Source organism: Penicillium vulpinum (genome assembly GCF_028829585.1).
Source record: "Penicillium vulpinum strain IBT 29486 chromosome Unknown utg000003l_segment0_segment0, whole genome shotgun sequence".
NCBI lineage: Eukaryota > Fungi > Ascomycota > Eurotiomycetes > Eurotiales > Aspergillaceae > Penicillium > Penicillium vulpinum.
In genome coordinates this window covers 3,353,974-3,371,959 of record NW_026643243.1, presented here as the reverse complement: position 1 = coordinate 3,371,959, position 17,986 = coordinate 3,353,974, and the positions used below count along the sequence as shown (strand labels likewise).

General features: G+C 47.2%; 8 protein-coding genes across 8 annotated transcripts; 5 read left to right on the top strand and 3 right to left on the bottom strand.

The window, feature by feature from the left end:
- Positions 1 to 46: 46 nt before the first annotated feature.
- N7479_006324 (Serine/threonine-specific protein phosphatase/bis(5-nucleosyl)-tetraphosphatase) lies at positions 47 to 1,075 on the bottom strand (the record flags this gene model as incomplete). The annotated part of the gene is made up of 2 exons (XM_057254018.1): positions 47 to 205; positions 254 to 1,075. 2 exons carry the CDS (start codon positions 1,073 to 1,075, stop codon positions 47 to 49), a joined length of 981 nt encoding a protein of 326 aa, XP_057107880.1.
- Positions 1,076 to 2,763: 1,688 nt separating this feature from the next.
- Positions 2,764 to 3,713, bottom strand: N7479_006323 (nitroreductase family protein; the record flags this gene model as incomplete). The annotated part of the gene is made up of 3 exons (XM_057254017.1): positions 2,764 to 2,969; positions 3,041 to 3,155; positions 3,252 to 3,713. 3 exons carry the CDS (start codon positions 3,711 to 3,713, stop codon positions 2,764 to 2,766), a joined length of 783 nt encoding a protein of 260 aa, XP_057107879.1.
- Positions 3,714 to 4,964: 1,251 nt separating this feature from the next.
- Positions 4,965 to 6,880, top strand: N7479_006322 (T6SS phospholipase effector Tle1-like catalytic domain-containing protein; the record flags this gene model as incomplete). The annotated part of the gene is made up of 2 exons (XM_057254016.1): positions 4,965 to 5,366; positions 5,420 to 6,880. 2 exons carry the CDS (start codon positions 4,965 to 4,967, stop codon positions 6,878 to 6,880), a joined length of 1,863 nt encoding a protein of 620 aa, XP_057107878.1.
- A 797-nt stretch (positions 6,881 to 7,677) lies between these two features.
- N7479_006321 (uncharacterized protein) lies at positions 7,678 to 8,814 on the top strand (the record flags this gene model as incomplete). The annotated part of the gene is made up of 1 exon (XM_057254015.1): positions 7,678 to 8,814. One exon carries the CDS (start codon positions 7,678 to 7,680, stop codon positions 8,812 to 8,814), a length of 1,137 nt encoding a protein of 378 aa, XP_057107877.1.
- A 1,831-nt stretch (positions 8,815 to 10,645) lies between these two features.
- On the top strand, positions 10,646 to 11,899 carry N7479_006320 (Major facilitator superfamily domain general substrate transporter; the record flags this gene model as incomplete). The annotated part of the gene is made up of 1 exon (XM_057254014.1): positions 10,646 to 11,899. The coding sequence occupies one exon, from the start codon at positions 10,646 to 10,648 to the stop codon at positions 11,897 to 11,899; it is 1,254 nt and encodes a 417-aa protein (XP_057107876.1).
- A 909-nt stretch (positions 11,900 to 12,808) lies between these two features.
- On the top strand, positions 12,809 to 15,169 carry N7479_006319 (FAD-NAD(P)-binding-domain-containing protein; the record flags this gene model as incomplete). The annotated part of the gene is made up of 1 exon (XM_057254013.1): positions 12,809 to 15,169. One exon carries the CDS (start codon positions 12,809 to 12,811, stop codon positions 15,167 to 15,169), a length of 2,361 nt encoding a protein of 786 aa, XP_057107875.1.
- A 113-nt stretch (positions 15,170 to 15,282) lies between these two features.
- N7479_006318 (VOC family protein) lies at positions 15,283 to 15,836 on the bottom strand (the record flags this gene model as incomplete). The annotated part of the gene is made up of 4 exons (XM_057254012.1): positions 15,283 to 15,303; positions 15,362 to 15,424; positions 15,478 to 15,670; positions 15,694 to 15,836. 4 exons carry the CDS (start codon positions 15,834 to 15,836, stop codon positions 15,283 to 15,285), a joined length of 420 nt encoding a protein of 139 aa, XP_057107874.1.
- Positions 15,837 to 16,370: 534 nt separating this feature from the next.
- N7479_006317 (uncharacterized protein) lies at positions 16,371 to 17,130 on the top strand (the record flags this gene model as incomplete). Its single annotated transcript, XM_057254011.1, has 2 exons — positions 16,371 to 17,018; positions 17,080 to 17,130. 2 exons carry the CDS (start codon positions 16,371 to 16,373, stop codon positions 17,128 to 17,130), a joined length of 699 nt encoding a protein of 232 aa, XP_057107873.1.
- Positions 17,131 to 17,986: the final 856 nt, after the last annotated feature.

The following is a 17,986-nucleotide window of genomic DNA, read 5'->3' as shown; positions in this document are numbered from 1 at the left end:
CGATCACTTGACGCGAGATAAGGATGCACAAGATTTACAAATCTTTTTAGAAGTCGTCTCGCTGTATTTGACCTCGCTGTATTTGACCCTCCTTCTTGTATTTCTTTAACGCAGCCCAATCCAGAGGCTTCATCAAGTCAAAAATATAAACGAGCTCCTTTGAGACAGACATGACAGCGCCCCAGTTGTCGAACTCGCCACAATACTAGGGGATATTAGCAATCGCTTGAAAAAGCTACGAAAGCCAACTTACATTCGGCGCAGAGAAGACGGTTACTAGAGTCCGGTTTTGATAGAACTCATACCCATTCTTTACCACCATGTGGGAACGGCACACCATATCAAAGCCGTGTCGTTCTAAAAAGTTCTTGATGACCTTTTTACCAAAGCAGAAGCTTACACCGCGTTCATTGGGCACCCAATCTTCCTCTATGTCCACATCGGCCGGGTCACTCCATAAAAGATCGGTCAGTAGCCCGTGATCGGGTATATCAGTAGGGCGAGCGATACTGCGGATATCATCCATATGTAATAGATTAGGAGATAGCCCGCCGTGAACGCAGAATATCTTGTCGGCTACTATCGCCGCAATAGGGAGGCAGGTGAAAGTGTCGATGAGAAGTTTCCACATCTTAACATTGCAACGCCACTTGCACTCCTCATAGAACCCGCCCATTCTACTGACATTGGCGCACTCGTGGTTGCCGCGCAGTAGAAAGACTTTCTCGGGGTACTTGAGTTTATAGCATAGCAGTAGGATAATGGTTTCTAGGCTCTGTTTCCCTCGATCTACAAAATTGCCGAGAAAAAGATAGTTCGATTCTGGCGGGAATCCACACATTTCAAAGACTCGGATCAGATCGGTAAATTGACCGTGAATATCGCCGACGATTTTAACGGGCGCAGCCAACTCTAAGAGTACGGGCTGAGAAAGGAAGAGCTCACGAGCTAGTCCGCAGATGGCGGTGATCTCGGCATTCTCAAGACATACCGTCTTGGTGACTTTGGTCGAATATGCCATGTCTAGGAGTCGCGAGATCATATCGTCTAGGTGGATAGAGTTTAGAGCGCTCATTGCCAAATCGGGAGTTTCTGATTTATCCAGTGGAGCATTGTGTATGGAGTACAGAATCGAGAATGAGGTTTAACTCTCCAAAATGAGTTCACCTGTGACTTGAGAACTTTCAGCAGGTGATCCACCACTAGGGCCCTCCGGAACGCAGTCTACCTTGCTACCCTGTGGCATTGAATTCACAACCTTTACCTAGAACTTCAGACTGCTGGGCAGGAATTGCAATAGTGGGGGGGTCAGGGGTTTTTGCTATATTTAGCGTTAGGCGGAACACAGGTAAAGCCTGTGTCCTTATAACCTTCCAGGGTATGTGAACCTGCCAAGTTACCCCGCCCGATGCGCTGCCCAACTCCCACGGGACCAACTGTACAGCTATATACATGCGTGCAGCTACTCCGTACAGAAGACAACTCTAGGTGCGTTGATGACGCTGCCGGTTGGCTGCCAATCCTTCTCGGTTGAGATGACTTCCCATCGATTTCGCCCATGTGAAATACTGTTTTGCCCATGCGCAAGAGACTTGTAAGGAGAGAGAGTCCCAGGTCGCGCTGGGTTTGATAATCTTTCTACTTTAATGTTTGTAGTGTTTGGAGTATAACACCATCATCCGGGGGAAGTTCGCACAATCAGTTGGTTCGGGGGATTAGAGGTAGTTGATTCCCTCTCAATGTGTTGAGGGGTGGTAGCGGAGGCCTCTATATCCAGCCACCGTAAGAGCGCTAAGCCCTCCTACAGGTAGCGAGGTGTTCGGGGGCCTTTATTTGCGCGGAGGAGCACGCGACCATAGCGTTTTTATATTTGTTGGACGTTCCTTACTCCAAGATTCTAGCTCGTAGAGTGAGCTCTTGTCTAGGCTTGATTTCGTAGACGTCTGTACGCTCTAGGCTCTACACTAGACTCTGTACCAGGCGGGCAGCTTCTGTTCTTCTTCCCTTGGTCAATCAACTCGATTCGTATGTGCTGGGGATAGAAGAAATCGGGCGCTTGAAGCGCTATCGCAGAGAGTTTGCTCATTATTCGACCCTCTTCGGGGCACAACATGCAATCCCGTTGAACGCCCCAGAAGAAGTCCTTAGAGGCATTGTGACAGGAGAAAAAGTAGTGTCTGAACTCATCTGCAACCCGAAGGGCGAGGGCTGGAAGGACACAGCCTTGCAGAACCAGCTTCGCATCAAGCTGGGACGAAGCTACGATCCATCTTTCTGCCAATATGGGAATTAACGTATCGGATATAAAAGTATGGTATTTCAAGCCAACTATGCGACTTCACGATCGGCTAATCCACTTCCACGTTGCTAGACCAGCTTTCCGTTTGAAGTAAAGGCAATGCTAAGGTATCTTCTCAAGGAGGTGATCTACAAGGATTTGTTTGGAACGATCGATGAAGCCAATGCGATATTCAAACCCCTGGTTGAACAACCAAAATACCAGGGGAAAACGCAACAGTTGTAATAAATTTGGAAATACCTGCTATCAGCGTATAAGATGACACAAAAGCACGCAGAAGAACTATTCAAAGGAATTGTCAAAGGTATCTATTATTTAATACTTGGAAGATACCTGACAGAAGCTCACGGTTACCACGACTTGGAGAGAGTTGATAATTATTCCAACGCTGGGAGCTGCTCTAATTCAATCTATAAAAAATCTATATACTCAATTCCTCCCTCATCTATATGTTTATATCTAACCTACAGCTTCCCGAAAATCTTAAGCCTATCCTCAACGGGCTTCTGCACCTTCTCCCCAGCGGCAGCCTCAGGACTCCCAAAGACCAACTGAGCAACATTCCGCCACTCGCTGGGCAGATCCCACTTTCTTGCAACACCGGCGTCAATGAGCGGGCTATAGTGCTGTAGGTTTGCACCAAAGCCGAGCGCTTCAAGGCCTGTCCAGACTGGTAACCGTTAGATCGAGTAAAGAAATAATGCACAAAGAAGAAAAAAGGAAAGAGAAAAATAGACATACGGAAGTACTGGTGCATAGCATTGGTGTGGTCCTCCCACACTGGGAAATTATCCTTGTATGTAGGGAATTTTTCCTGAAGGGCTTTGGTGCCTGCTGGGTCCTCGTAGAAGAGGATCTGGAGATTTATTAGGTATTTGCAAGACTATATATCTCAAATTTCAAGGGCAAAAGCTAAATCCGAAAGCTCTGGAGGGAAAGACAAATTACATACCGTCCCATACGCCCCCTTGAAACCCAGCAACTTAGGCAACGTCTGCTTCTCCCATGTCTCTTGCGAAACCTTACCCTCCTTAACAAGACCTTCGAAAGCCTCAATGGCAATATCCCACAGTCTATCGTGCTGATCGTGCAGAAGTACGACTAGGCGTGTAGACTGGACATTAAATGTACTGGGAATATGCAGGATGGCGGCATTGACAAGCTCTTCGATCTTGGAGTCTGGGACTGGGCTTTTCTTGCCTAGCTTGTAAATGGTGCGCCTGTTCTTGGCTAGATCGATTATGTCGCTGGACATGTTTGCTGCTAGGGTTGAAGAGAATGAGCGGAGTGTTTGTGTTTGGTAGGGTTGGGTTCGATGTAGATAGGTTTGGCGAGCGGGTACCAGGCGTGTTGGACGGGTACTGGATAGTGCTGCGCGGGTGATGGCGTGTAGGGATTTCATGCGGGTTGTCATTTTGGGGGTTCAGGTGTGTTGTTTATATATGTAGGTTGGTTGCTCTTGGTGTGGGGGGTCTGTCTGTTATATACCCTACCATGCCAATGCGGCTAAGAATTGCACTAATGCACATACACGGGTAATAAATATGGTAACTGTTCCAATGCATACGATCAATTAAATACAGAAAATAGTATGATACACATTGGTAATTTATGAATATTGAATATTGGTATTTGTATTACTAGAAGGCTACCGCCAAATAGGCTGGTAGCTGAATTAGCGTGGGTTTTCTGGCATGGCAGGGTATGCTGGTGGAGACTTGCCCAGATAATCCACCTTTATCCGGAGGTTCCTATTTGTATAAACTGGAATACGGTACTCCGTAGTAAAATCTTTAGTATATATCCGGAAAGCCCTAGATTGTACGGAGCAGTGTGTACCGTTGACTTATATCATTATATATCGGGTTTTAACTATCCATGGATGCTATAAATATTTAATTTTTTTGTAAACGGCGGACCTGTAAATTACCATATGCGGTTAGTTTTGCCTTTTTGGGTTTAGCTCCCTTCAATGCCAAGTTGGAACATAAGGCGAGCCGCCCACGCCGTGCCTGCGACTTGAGATAACTACGGGGCACAACCTCACCCTTACACACCCGTTCTATGTATATACGTACTTTTAAAGACAGTTTTTGATAGAAGACTCGCAAGGTGCGTATACTTGCTGTCGATATTTATGGCAACCGCTAAGCCTTTACAGGTTGCCGTAAGCGTGCAGAAAAGTGGAAATCGAACACGCAAACATTAGATGGCATTCCTAAAAGAACGCGATAATCCACAGACTTCTCCGAACTGTGACAAATGTTGTTGTTCACCATGGGAAGTCTCGATATGTTACAAAAAGGGGGAGTGGGGAGTGGATTCGGGATATAAGCCCCTTGTCGGCTATGGTGACTCTATATGAGCAAGTCGAGAGCTAGCTAGCGAATGGTGGCGGGCTGACTTTCTTCAGCTCAAGATGGACCAAAGCCACTGTGATAGCATTACACGACACCTAGATAAGGTTGCTGCCAGAAACCTGTATTTACGTCGGCAAAAAAGTGCTGAAAGATGAACTACCCCAGCGGCCTTCCAAAATAAGGAATCCGTAACAGTTATACAGATAAAAGACCGTCCTTGAGCGCCCCTTCTACTTTTTCTTCTTTCCATATCTCTTTTTCCGCATATCATCTATTGCATCTTCATTCCAAAACTTCTGGACACAATGCAGAAGTTTCATACTCGGCTCGTGGAGCCACTGGAAAGCGACCCACTGTTCTCAGGCGAGAACATAGAGTTCAACGATCGCGAGCAAGCCAAGTCAATCCGCCCCATGAGAAGATTGATACTCTGTCTCGATGGTTCCTGGCAATCCTCCAACCATGGAGAGAAAAATATCGCGTCCAACATTGCAAAGTTGAGCCGCTCCATCGCCAGCTGCGAAAAGACCGACGAAGAAGTGATTCACCAAATCGTCTACTATGATGCAGGCGTTGGAACTGGGAATAGCGCCCCAAGAGAGGGTGCGTCGACGCCTGAGAGAATTCTGGCAAAGAGTCAGAAAGTCTTCGAAGGCTCCTTCGGAAGAGGAGTGGAGGAGAATGTATGCGAGGCCTATAACTTCTTGGTATGTTAGATCCCTGCTTTTCTTCTCAGTCATTCCCAAGCTCACTCATACAGGTCAGCAACTGGCTTCCCGGTGATGAAATATTCATTTTCGGCTTCTCACGCGGTGCATACACAGCTCGCGCGGTGGCAGGAATGGTCTGCAACATGGGAATTTGTTTCCCAGACATGATGGATGATTGGTGGGCGATCTACGACGAGTACAAGAAGAGGGTCTCCAAAGAAGAGAAGCCAAAGCCTCACCAAAACGGCATGCATGTTCCGGATGGCATTCAGCAAAGCACCTGGGGCCTGTACAATGTGAAGAAGGACTGGAAGGACCGCTTCTACAAGAACGTGGAGATCCAAGTCGTTGGCGTGTTTGATACCGTCGGTGCCCTGGGATGGCCATCCAACAAGTATGTGTCGGTGGATCAGAAAAACGAGGCCAAGTACGGCTTTCACGACACCAACCTGCACAAGAATATCAAGAACGCCTTCCATGCCCTGGCTCTTGATGAGCACCGACAGGCATTCCCTCCCACTCTGTGGTCCCTTCCTAAGGGTGTTTATACCAATCTGGTGCAATGCTGGTTCCCTGGCTACCATATCAACATCGGTGGTGGTAGTGAGTCTACTATGGAGCATTACGGTGATATGGAATCCATGGCCAATCTGTCGTTGGTATGGATGATCGATCAAATCCGCAAACACACCAATGTCACCTTTGAGACCTACGCGCTGGCACAGTTTTACCACCACTACACCTGTACTATCGTGGACCTTTCACAGCGTGCCTTCAAGGAGGGTGATTCCAAATGCCGTATTGCGAAAAAGTTGGACCCGACCAAATGGAGCCAGGACGTGCCTGATCCCAAGAACCCCACCGCGTACGGCGGTTGGGGCATGGGGTACCGACCTGATAGCATCGACTCTATGACGGGTTACAGCGGGTCTGTCATTCGCACTCCAGGTCAATACAAGAAGGACGGAGATACAAAGGAGTTCATTCACCCTGTCGTTGCATATGCAATGGGCAAGTCGTACCGCGAGGCGCACGGTGAGGGCAAGGTCCTAAACTACCAGCCCGCCGCCCTGAAAGGCTTCAAGCGAGTGAAGGATCCCAAAGTCCCATGTTCCTGGTCGGATAACGGACTGCAGACTCTGGAGGGCTGGTACTGGAGAAAGCAAGCCAAGGGCGTTAAATATGCCGACACTTCATACCTGACCTGCATGAGCAACTGGTACAACTCCTCCTGGCCCCCAGAGGAAGATCAAGACATCCTCATTCCTGAGATGGACTTGTGCGAGGATAATGATTCGAACATCTTCAATGAACGGGATTACATGCGCGCGGATTGGCTCGCGTTGAGAGCTTCCCTGGTTGGATTCCCTGACGATGTCCACCTCGCGATCCAGAAATGCGTCCTGCCAAAGGACAACTCCGCCTCGGAGGATACTGTGCGACGAGAGAACATGTTGCTGAATGCGTTAAAATATGTCACCGAAAGACATCGTGGCAGCTCTCATCTGTAAAAGTCATTAATCTATGCTCTTCGTCGAACGGACTCCACTGGGCTTAAGGTAGAGGAGAAGCTGAAGTTACTGGAACAGACAGGGGACCGCACCAGAAAGTTCTTAGAGAGCTGGGATTTTTGATACACATGTACATCGAGATATTCGCTTAGCATTTTTCAGATCCTCGATAGCGAGAATCAATCTTGTAAATTATTTTCTTTTTTCCAGGTCAATGTCATCCTTGTCAACTGGAAATTGTACTTGCTTCGAGTTCAATCATTCGCTTAGCGAATCTTCCTGCCTGAACAAATAGTGAGACAGCATCCCATATAAACTCCTCTCATCTGTATCGTAGATTCCGACTTGTACTTTTTCCTACTTTTGGTTGGAATCCTGGCTTTGTTGACACTCATCACAGGACTTTGTTGATCACGTGTTATTGCAAGGATACACGTCGCATCAGTTCGGTTGACAATCCCCTGAATCATATTTCCCTCGAAGCACAGGAACAGATCAAAGCTCGGTCACAGGCCGTCCAAACATTCCTTGAGTCATCCTTGGCGTGAGGCTCTGCTCAGGTCCTCCATTCGGATCAAGGGGAACGCGTTTCTGTTACTGTGACCCAATCGAGTCCCCGACGTCACTAAAGCAGAATTACGGATTCATCTGACTCATTACAAATATGATCCAATTTGCTTCAAGAACATTTTTTCAGAAACTTCACATCGTTTCGCAGTGCGGGTTCAAAACGTCTTTCGAACTTCTTACCCTAACACAACCAGCCTATCTACCCGTTCAGCCGACCCGCCTCCGCTATGGCCCACATCTCACCAGCAGTGATCAAGGTCCAGGGTCCCTGGGAAGCAACCAAACTTGACCATGAGTCTTGCCTGAAAGATCAACTGCAATCCATCTCTCCCACAGTTACAAACTTGGTGATAGATGAGGACACTCCATCAGACGCAGAATGGGCATTACTCGGCGGTCATCTAAAGAATGTAGAGGAGCTGGAGCTAGAAAGCGGATTCAACGAAGATCTCAATGACAAGAAACTCCCTCTTCACTGGCCTTTGAAGAAATTGACCCTGAGCTCTGCTTGTGGTGAACTCATCCAAAGCCCATTCATCCGTCAGGGATTGGTTTCGCACTTGTCCCTGTTTTTCACGTGCAACCTTCGATTCGAGGGCCCTACAACCGACGAGCTTATTCGACTACATAACGAATCAACAACTCAAGAAACGAATGAGAACGAAGACACCTATAAGGGGATCAAGATTACTTATGTACCTGAGCTTGTGCTCAACCACATGCAGAAGATCTACGCAGATCCTGATCGCAAGCCCGAGAACGAACCACCTGCCGGTCCTATCAACCTGAAGACACTAGAAATTTGGGAAAACGACGCGCTTGACACATTCTGCCGCATCTCCGCCGCCCTCCCGCATATCGTTGAAAACCTTCATACCTTGCGACTTCGGTCCACCTCGGGCATCGATTGGGGGTTGATGTCAGAAGAGACATTTCGTCAACTCTTGCCGCTCATGGAAAATCTCCAAGTGCTTAACTTCACTGTGGGTGAGATTTTTGAAGATCCTCAGTTCTTGCCCACTTTTCACAAGCTTCTCCCACCAAACCTGACTACCCTGTACTTTCGTGGGCCCGTCTCGCTGGCCACTTCAGAACATTGGGCCGGCTGGCTACAGGCTTTCAGATCGCCCACCTTTCTTCCGAAGCTTGAGCGTCTTGCCTTTGTTCTTGATCTTCATTATGGAGAGAATGACTCTGCCACATGGGGTAAGAAGGAGACTCCGGCACCAGAGAACCTACTGCAAGAAGCACGCCGGGGGTGTGAGACCCTCTATAGAATTGCCTGGGATCGTGGTTTAGTCGTGGAAAATATGCCGACGGAGCCTTCTTCTAAATTACTCAGATGTGTGGACTCTCGTTGGTAATGGAATGTGTTTTTATGAAGAAATGTCTCCTTTTATTTGTATCGATAGCCTGAGCGTTAGCATGCTGAGGCTCTATAAATGAATTTCACTCCACCGAGTGAAATCCTAGCGTATGAAAAATAACAAACCCGTATGAGAATGGATCACGAAGAGAGCCCCGCCTGCTTTTCCGAGTTGTTTTGATCTACTTATGTCAATAGTCGAGATTATGCTAACTGGAGCTCTGAAGAGTACAGAATGGAACGAGAAAGTCGCTCACCAGACAACCTGCCTGACTTGGGCGTTTTCGCGAGTTGCAAACGAGTCTCAAGCTACTAACTAGATCAGGTAGCCCGCCCGCCACAAAAGCCTTCGCCCTATTGAAAAAAAAAGAGAGAGAGAAAGATGTGGAATTAATAGAATGGAAGTGCATCGTGTACCTGAACTAGTCGATCCCTAGGAACGAAAACTATCATGGAAACAATTGACTCCTCAACACTGCGAATAGGTGAGGAAATAAATGTAATCATATTCTAATCATTCTCACGCATTACTGTCGAGATTTCATGTCTCAAGAAGGTGCCCTTTGATACTGAGACAAATTGGGCAAATATGAAGCATTTCCTAGGATTCGGCAAGATTTGTACTATTCCCTGAATATCACAGGGATCATTCTTAACCGCTTTAGATACTTTTTTGTACGGGCCATCTGTTTATGCGAGAGGGCAGCGGCCCTATCTGTTCAAGGCTAATCCGCGATGTCGTGTTTGAATGTTAAAATTGACATTCTGCATAGGATGTGAGGGTCCCATACAGAGGAAGACCCACTAACTTCTATGGAGAGTCCTTGATACCTGCTAATTGGCCAGTTAAAAGGGTTGGATTTCGTAATTCTGTAGTTCTGTCTACCCAGCACCTAGTATCATCCTGTTATAGGTTTAATACATCTCTACATTACACCACATGCGAAGTTCTAGAAGACGTTTAGCTAGGATATCCAATAAAGTCCTGGTAATAAACAACGAAGCCCAGCTAATGCTGAGTCGATGGAGGCAGTGTATCCTACAATATAAGTCAGTATCTGCGACATCTAGGCAGCTTGAAAGCTGACGACTTGAAGCCGATTGGAGCAAACACTAGAGCTAATGTGCTTTAGACCCTTTTTTGGCGGCTGGAAATTCGCTGGTGGTGGTCCAATAATCACTAAGCCGATGACTGACAGAAGAGTCTCACAAAAATTCCTGTGAGGAAATGATCAACAACCACTCCCCGAAGATCGTAGATGGCGGCATTCATAACACCGTGAGAGGTGCTCAAGTACCGTTGCATTTCCCATACTGATTTGAAAGGGCCAATAATGCGGCGAAGCTGACGTATCTGAATACTTCAATGTCATTCTATTCTGTCAAGTCCCAACTCCTCACAGCACACGGGGAGATGCCCGCATGCAAGGGCAGGAAACTGAGAACATACGGTCAAAAGGATAAAACAAAAGTACTATAGACAGCCATAGACAACCAGACTAAGTAAATAAAATAAAGGCTGTCGATCAGTTGGGGCTTGGCATGTAAAATGGAGAAGCTGGGATTGCTGAATGTGTATAATAATAGACTCAACTCCGCACATCTGTCCTGGAATATTAGTGCATATACTAGTGCTTCAAAAGAACCCTGTATACAGCGGGTAAAACGGGTAAAGCGGGTTCTCTCAATTGCTTCTTAAATCCGACACTTTTGAGTCATTGGATTTTCCTCGTTCAAAAAACGCGCGTGGCAAACCATTTGAACGTCTCATCCTAATTTTACCCTTTTTCCACATTGGATGATTTAAATTACATTGCACCACACACACCATGACAGAGAAGAATGAAGACCCTGAGACTTTGCACGACCGACAATCTTCCATTGAACCCCCGCCCAACGGAGGAGTGAAGGCATGGACACAAGCCATGATGGGCCATCTAGTGGCATTCAACACCTGGGGGTACATTGCGAGCTTCGGTGTTTTCCAGGCTTACTACCAATCTACGCTTGGCGTTTCACCATCAGCTATTTCATGGGTTGGGTCCGTACAAGTTTTCCTCATTTTCTTTGTTGGGACATTCTCCGGTCGGGCGTTGGACGCGGGCTTCTTTCGCCCAGTCTTTTATGCAGGGGTCCTTCTGCAGCTCCTCGGCGTATTCATGACTTCCCTCTCGACGCGCTATTGGCAGCTCTTCCTTGCTCAGGGGGTCTGCACAGGCCTTGGCAGTGGCCTACAATTTTGTCCCGTGATGGGATTGGTCGCTACCTACTTCTCTGGGCGGAGGGTGTTTGCCCTGGCGTTCTGTCTGGTGGGGAGTGGGACTGGAGGCATGCTTCTTCCCGGCTTGGTGAAGGCCCTTATGCCGACGATTGGATTCGGTTGGACGGTTAGGGTGTTGGGGTTTGTCATGCTCGCTACGAGCATCCCTGCTATATTCCTGCTGCAGACTCGACTACCCCCACGCAGGGCTGGCCCGCTTGTTGATTGGGTGGCGTTCAAGGAACCGACCTACGTGCTTTTCTGTCTGGGCATGTTTCTGAATTTCTGGGGGTTATACTTCGCCTTCTATTACATTGGTGCTTTTGGTCGCAGTGTTCTCGGTCTGACATATTCGGAATCGACCAATTTGATCATTGTAACCAATGGAGCAGGAATTTTCGGTCGCCTTATCCCTGCCTATTTGGCTGATCTCAAGTTTGGACCCCTCAACACCATCATTCCCCTCACACTCGGCGCTAGTTTGATGATGTTTTGTTGGGCTGCCGTCCATTCGACTGCAGGCTTGTACGTCTTTGCCGTACTGTATGGCATATTTTCCAATGGCGTGCAAGGCCTCTGGCCATCAACACTCTCTAGTCTTACACCCGACCTAAGCAAAACTGGAGTCCGCATCGGCATGGGCTTTACGGTTGTTAGTTTTGCCTGTCTGACTGGTCCACCTCTTGGTGGAGCTCTCATTGCTAGGGCTGACGGCTATATTGGAGCGCAGATCTGGGGCGGGTTGACCTTCTTTCTCGGCGCCATGGTTCTGGTGGCTGCTCGTCTAATGAAGACTGGTTCAACAATGAGGGCTAAGGTCTGATCCAGCTCGCCTATGTCAATCCTAAGAAGATCAGACGCAGCGTTCTTCATAAAACTATGACTTATCTCTTTGTCTTCTTAACTAAATACACCCTAACACTCGGATGTAAAAATAGGAAAATGAATATGGGATATTGGTCTTAATGTACTTGATCTAAACAACAACCTAGTATCGTCACTTTCCCGATGCGCGGCGCAAAGTCGGAGAAATGCCAGATTGGAAGTTTAACCCCCAGATTGTTTCTGCGGAGAACATGATGATCGTCGTGTTACATGCATGAGATTGCATATCTTGGCTGAAGACTCGAAGTCAATTAGCTTCTTTAAAAGCGGGGAGAAGAAGGTACCTATACACCACCGGCCAATACTAACACTACTCTCTGCCAAAAACCCCAACGTTGGTCATAGAATGACTAAATCTGAAAGCTAGGAAGACCTATAGGTATCTTCACAGTAATTCCGACACGGCCACACTTCATTCGATGATTTCCATTTTTGGTAGTCAAATATACGCTCTCATGAGAATATCCATCTCCTTGACCAATCCACTCATTAATCCTTTCTCAGAAGTGCCATCACTACCACGCTACAATGGCAGCGCCAACAACAAAGGTTACATCCGTGAAGCATTATTGCGTGAATATGTGGGGGTGACAGGCATCTTCAATCTAATTCAGGACATTGCCATCCTTCCGGGCATGTCGTGATTTTCGGGAGATGCATATGATTATAATTAGAATACTTGCTCGTAACCGGATAAATTCCTCTTATCCCTGTCTGAGGAGTACTTTTGGAGAGTTAATTCCTATAAAGGGAGCATAAAATCAGTCATTTTTTTTCCGATAGGTGTTAGAGATAAATCAGAGTGAGAACTCACAAAGCCGCTACTACATAGCATCTTCTGTCCACAATGCCTCAAACATCACATCAATCTCCCGCATCTTCTTCCTCTTCTTCTCCCCCTTCTCTAGCTCCCAATATCGTTGTTGTGGGAGGTGGTGCCAGTGGCCTTTCGGTTCTTCTTCAGCTTATTGAGCGAGTGAAAGATGGCAAGCTCCTTCGAGAAGTGGTTGTTCTGGAGAAGAGAGAAATCCCAGGACCGGGATTAGCATACTCAGATGCCTGTGCTGGTACTATCCTCAACATGCATTCGGATACAATGGGGCTATACTTTGACAAGCCCTACGATTTCACCCAATGGCGCACAAACCTGGTAGATGGCCCATTTCCTTCTCGCGAGAAGTACGGAGAGTATCTTCAGGCGACATGGTTCCAAGCGATCGAGCAAGCTCGGAGCATTGGTCTGACAATTTCCGTTATCCATCAAGAAGCCAACGAGATTGATCGAATGAGCGATGGAACACTCCTTCTGACACTTGAGAGCGGAGAACAACTCAGATCCCAATCTGTTATTTTGGCATTGGGAAACTTCACCGCTGTCTCCAACACCCATCTCATGAACCAACCCGGGTTTTTTTCAAGTCCCTGGCCTCTGTCAAAGTTGGATTCGATTCCCCTCGACTCCCCTGTCCTCATTGTCGGTTCCCGTCTTTCGGCTGTTGACACCGCAACATACCTTTCAGATAATGGTCACCGGGGTCCCATAACATTCATTTCCCGCAGTGGTAGACTTCCCAAAGTCCAGGGTAGCTCGGCTACCTACCCCCGCCGCTATGCATTGCATAACCTCGCGAAAGCAGTTGAAGCCAGCCCCGAAGAAAGCATGTTTCAAGTGACGAGTGGTCTTATGAACGAGCTTTCACAAGCCACGGATGGTGACTGGAGCTGGATCCTCGACGACAAATCTCCTGTAAAACAGCTGCAACAGGATATCCAAGCTGCACAGGATGACCAAGTCCAGTGGCAGGCAGTGTTGAGGGGAACAGCGCCTATCATCGAGCGATATTGGAACTGCCTATCTTCAAAGAGCCAAGAGCTTTTTATGAAGCAATTCTACAGTATCTGGATGAGGTTTCGACACGCCATGCCCGTGCAGAATGCGCAAAAGATTCTCAAACTGCTGGAAGGGTCCCAGCTTCGCGTTGTCCAGGGACAATATGTGCGCTGGGATGGCACTTTCAAAGCAGAAACTTCGGCAGGGCTAATCGAGACCCCATACCTTATCGAGGCTACGGGTCAAGAATGCTGTCTCGACCGTATTCATTCCCCATTGATTCAGTCAGCCCTGAAAAACAAGCTCCTCAAGCCACATCCAGGCGGTGGGGTAGACGTCGACTTCGATACTTTGCGCGCCTCACCGGGACTATATGTTATTGGATCGCTCACTCGCGGTAGACATTTCTACGTGAGTGCTATTGATCGTATTGCAGCGCACGCTGCTCGAGTGTCGTATGCGATAACACAAGAGCCTTGTGCACGCTCGTTACATGTGGCTATATTCTGCGGAAGTGATCTTTTCTCCCATCTCATGACCAGTAAGCTGGTTGTTCAGCTCCTCGCCGCAGGTCACGTACCTTTTGTCTTCTTGCCCCATCATAAGGGCGGCCGCAAAGCCACTCCTTTTGAGCTACGTGAGCTAGCCTTTTTTGAAAGAGAGCTGCTTCAGCAACATGTCATTCCGTACTTTACCAATAAAAATCCCGAGGGCGCTACGCATATGACAGTCCAGCAAATGCGGAATGCGTATGGAATCCTCGTTGAGGAGGTACCCAATGTGAACAAGGATTGTTTCATCGAAAGCCTGGCCAAACATCACATCGACGTGGGGCTGTCATTGCGATGCTACCAACGCTTCAAAACAGACATTATCCGTTACTTCTCCTATCCTCGAAGGTTACTCAACCTTCACCCGGGTACACTTCCAGCCTACCGGGGCGTCATGACGACCGTCCGAGCTATGAAGAACAAAGAAACACACTTCGGGTATTCGCTCCATGACATCGATGAGAACTGGGACTCAGGAGATGTGATCGATATCCGAACACATCCTATCGACTATGACAAGTCAATGCTGCATTACATGGGTGATGTGTACAGCATGGGGGTGGAAATAGCGGCGGATGCTATCGATACACTTGCCAGGGGAAAAGAACTACCCAAAACACCACAGAAGGCTGAGGCGAGTGGATACTACACCTTTCCGACAAAAGAAGAATTGGACGATATTCGAGACAGTGGAATTCGTCTGGTGCATGGGCAAAGTATTGTCAATATTATTGTTGAGTCTTTTGCATCGCCTAAGGAGCAGGACAACTTCCGTGCATATATTCTTGGGGCTGTTCAGGATTGGTATAATCGGAATTTGTCCTAGTTCCCTCATATGAGGAGTATAGGAAAGTATAGGATCAAAAGGGAAAGAAAATGCCTGTGACTATAGGTCCCATGTGGGTTCATCAAGCATAGTTCGACAATCTGCAGCTGGGGTTAGTCAACTTGGTACTCTCCCTGGATAAGAGAAATAGAAAAAGTCTCACTCTATAAGGTTTCCATCAGGATCTCTCACGTATACACTGCGAATCTTCCCAACGGCCCCGGTTCTTTCTACAACCTTGGCGCCTTCTAGAATCTGTTGAGATCAGTTATTATCTAGACCATATTCGAGAGACTGCTTAGTCATACTTCAACTCTCGCATCCTGAAATACTTCCAAGACCTTTTCCACATTCTCATCTGTCAAAAAGCACAAATCGGCACTTCCTGGCATAACGTCCTGGGCCTTGGGTTCGAATTCCTTGCCTGATTGGTGGAGATTGATTTTTTGAGAGCCAAAGATGAGGGCATGTCTATTATCGTCAATGCCTTTTACCCAGCTACTAAAAACAAAAAGAGGGGTTACCTCTGAACGGATTGGTTAGCTGGTGAAGTAAAGATTTCATGCCGCATGCCGAGGTAAGTTGTATAGAATGCCACAGTTTTGGGAATATTGCGGACTGTTAAGACTAGATGGTCTAAAGATTTGACGGCAAATTTCCCAGCCATATTTGCGTACTCTGTACGGAGTAACCAGTAGATGTGATGATATTCGGTTGCCTAAAAGAGCCCAGGGGCCTCAGGAGACCTCGGGAGGGCCGTGGGGCATGACTCATCAAATCTAGACTTAGACTACTTCACCTGGGTTCGGGCTACTTGACTTGGGCAATATATCCGACGTTGTTTTCTATACTTTTGGATTATATACGGGGTCCTCCGTAGTCTAACTATTAGGGCATTCACGATTAAGAGGGGTATGACAGGTGGCTGAATCCTTCCTATCAAATCAAAATGCATCATTCACGACAGGATGCAGCCACAAGTGATTATTCCATTTACCCCGCTGAAGTTCTGAGATAGCTTCATGTATATTCCTTGGCATCCTGTGGCTCAGCATTTAGTGAGATTATCAGGCATTGGATGATATAAATGCCGCAACAAGGATATGTAGCGCAAGATACACACATACAACCCACCCCTGGAGGTATAAAGAGGCACCCCGCATAGGCCCAGCGCATACGCTTTGCGAACAAACACCGCACCATGTCCTACACCTACTACTCTAACGCCCGACTATCGCACGCATACACCTCCAAGCCCCGCAAAACCCTCCGATCACCAAATCGCGACATCGCCTTCCGCAACCAATACATAGCGCGCTCAAAGACAACCCTCGTGCTCAGACCGTTTGGTAGCCCCCACTCTGCCGTCGCATATAAGATTACCGAAGAGGATGGAACGCCACAGTTCACGGTAACCGGTCGCAAATACACTGATCGCTCGTGTCGAGAGTTCCGCGATGACTCGGGCCTACCGCTCTTCGAACTGCATCGGAAATTGTCGTGGACGAATAGTTGGTCGGTTAGCTTGCCGGGCTGTGATACTGCGACGATAGCCACTGGCGCTCCACGATGGACACTGGGGAATACTTCATTTGGGAATTTTGATCTTTCATTTGAGAATGCGGCTGCATTTGAGGGGAAACGCGTGGATGAGAAAATGCTCACTTTGAATATTGAACGACATGGGAATGCGCTGGCGCTTTTTGATATCGTTGATGGGGATAGGAAGGTTGCTGAGGTCCGGGAGAGTATCCATCATAATGAGAAATTGGCTTTGATGAGAGGCTCTAGGCAGGGATATCGACCTGCTATGGATGTCATTGTAATGCCTGGAGTGGATATTTCGTTGGTGAGTACTCGAGTAGGATTTCTTTTTGGTTGTATAGATTGACTGACATCTGTTTATTTAGGTTGCGACTATCGCTGTTATTGTATCTGACTGGGTTTTTGGTTCCAGTTGAGCTTCTTTTCCTTGATTGATCTAAGCATAAACCAAGCAAGTCAAGCAAATGCCAAGGTGTTTCTAGTTCTTATTTTGGGCTTGGCAGGTATCTGAGGAGCTGACCTTCTCTATCCACCTCATTTTACTCCAAGATTTTAGCATATTCGGTTGCTTTGTGGTGCAAATAAAAGCATAAGTCCCACAATATTATGAAAGAGTGAATACTCTTCTCTCATGAATCTTCATGCTATTATAGTACTACCTATTATAGATATATCTTATGCCGATCTATTCTGGCTGTTGACGAACTACGAGAGCCATACAAATCCGTCGATAGAATCTGCAAAAGTGAACACTAAGCCTTGAAAATCTTTATCTATCACCATGGTTCATCCTAATAGTCGGCACTATGACAAAGGAAGTCTACGTACAACATAAACCAGCACTGCAGTCATGACTCTATTCCGCGAGTCAATGATCTTCTGACGATAATTTCTACATGTTTGTCCGCCTCTTGGGAACTTCATGTGCATAACTCTTCGGAGATAACTCGCGATTTTTTTTTTTTGAATTTTATCATACCTAGGAAAGGTGGGTAAACAGTACATCACCCTAGCATCCCAGCGAGGTTCAATTCTACCTAGTAGGTAGGAAGCGTGCTTTGCTGACTACCAAGATGTCATTTGCTGAACAATCAGGTGCCAACGTCATTTGACAATGGAGAACCGGTGTCTTTCCCTGTTTCGTGTTAGATTTTTATGGCTGTAGCTCTAACTTTAGCTTCTTCAATCAGTCAATCTCACATTCAACCATGCATTTTGACATCGCCCTCTGGGCGTCTCTCAACATTTGTATAGCGTGAAATGCCGTACCTT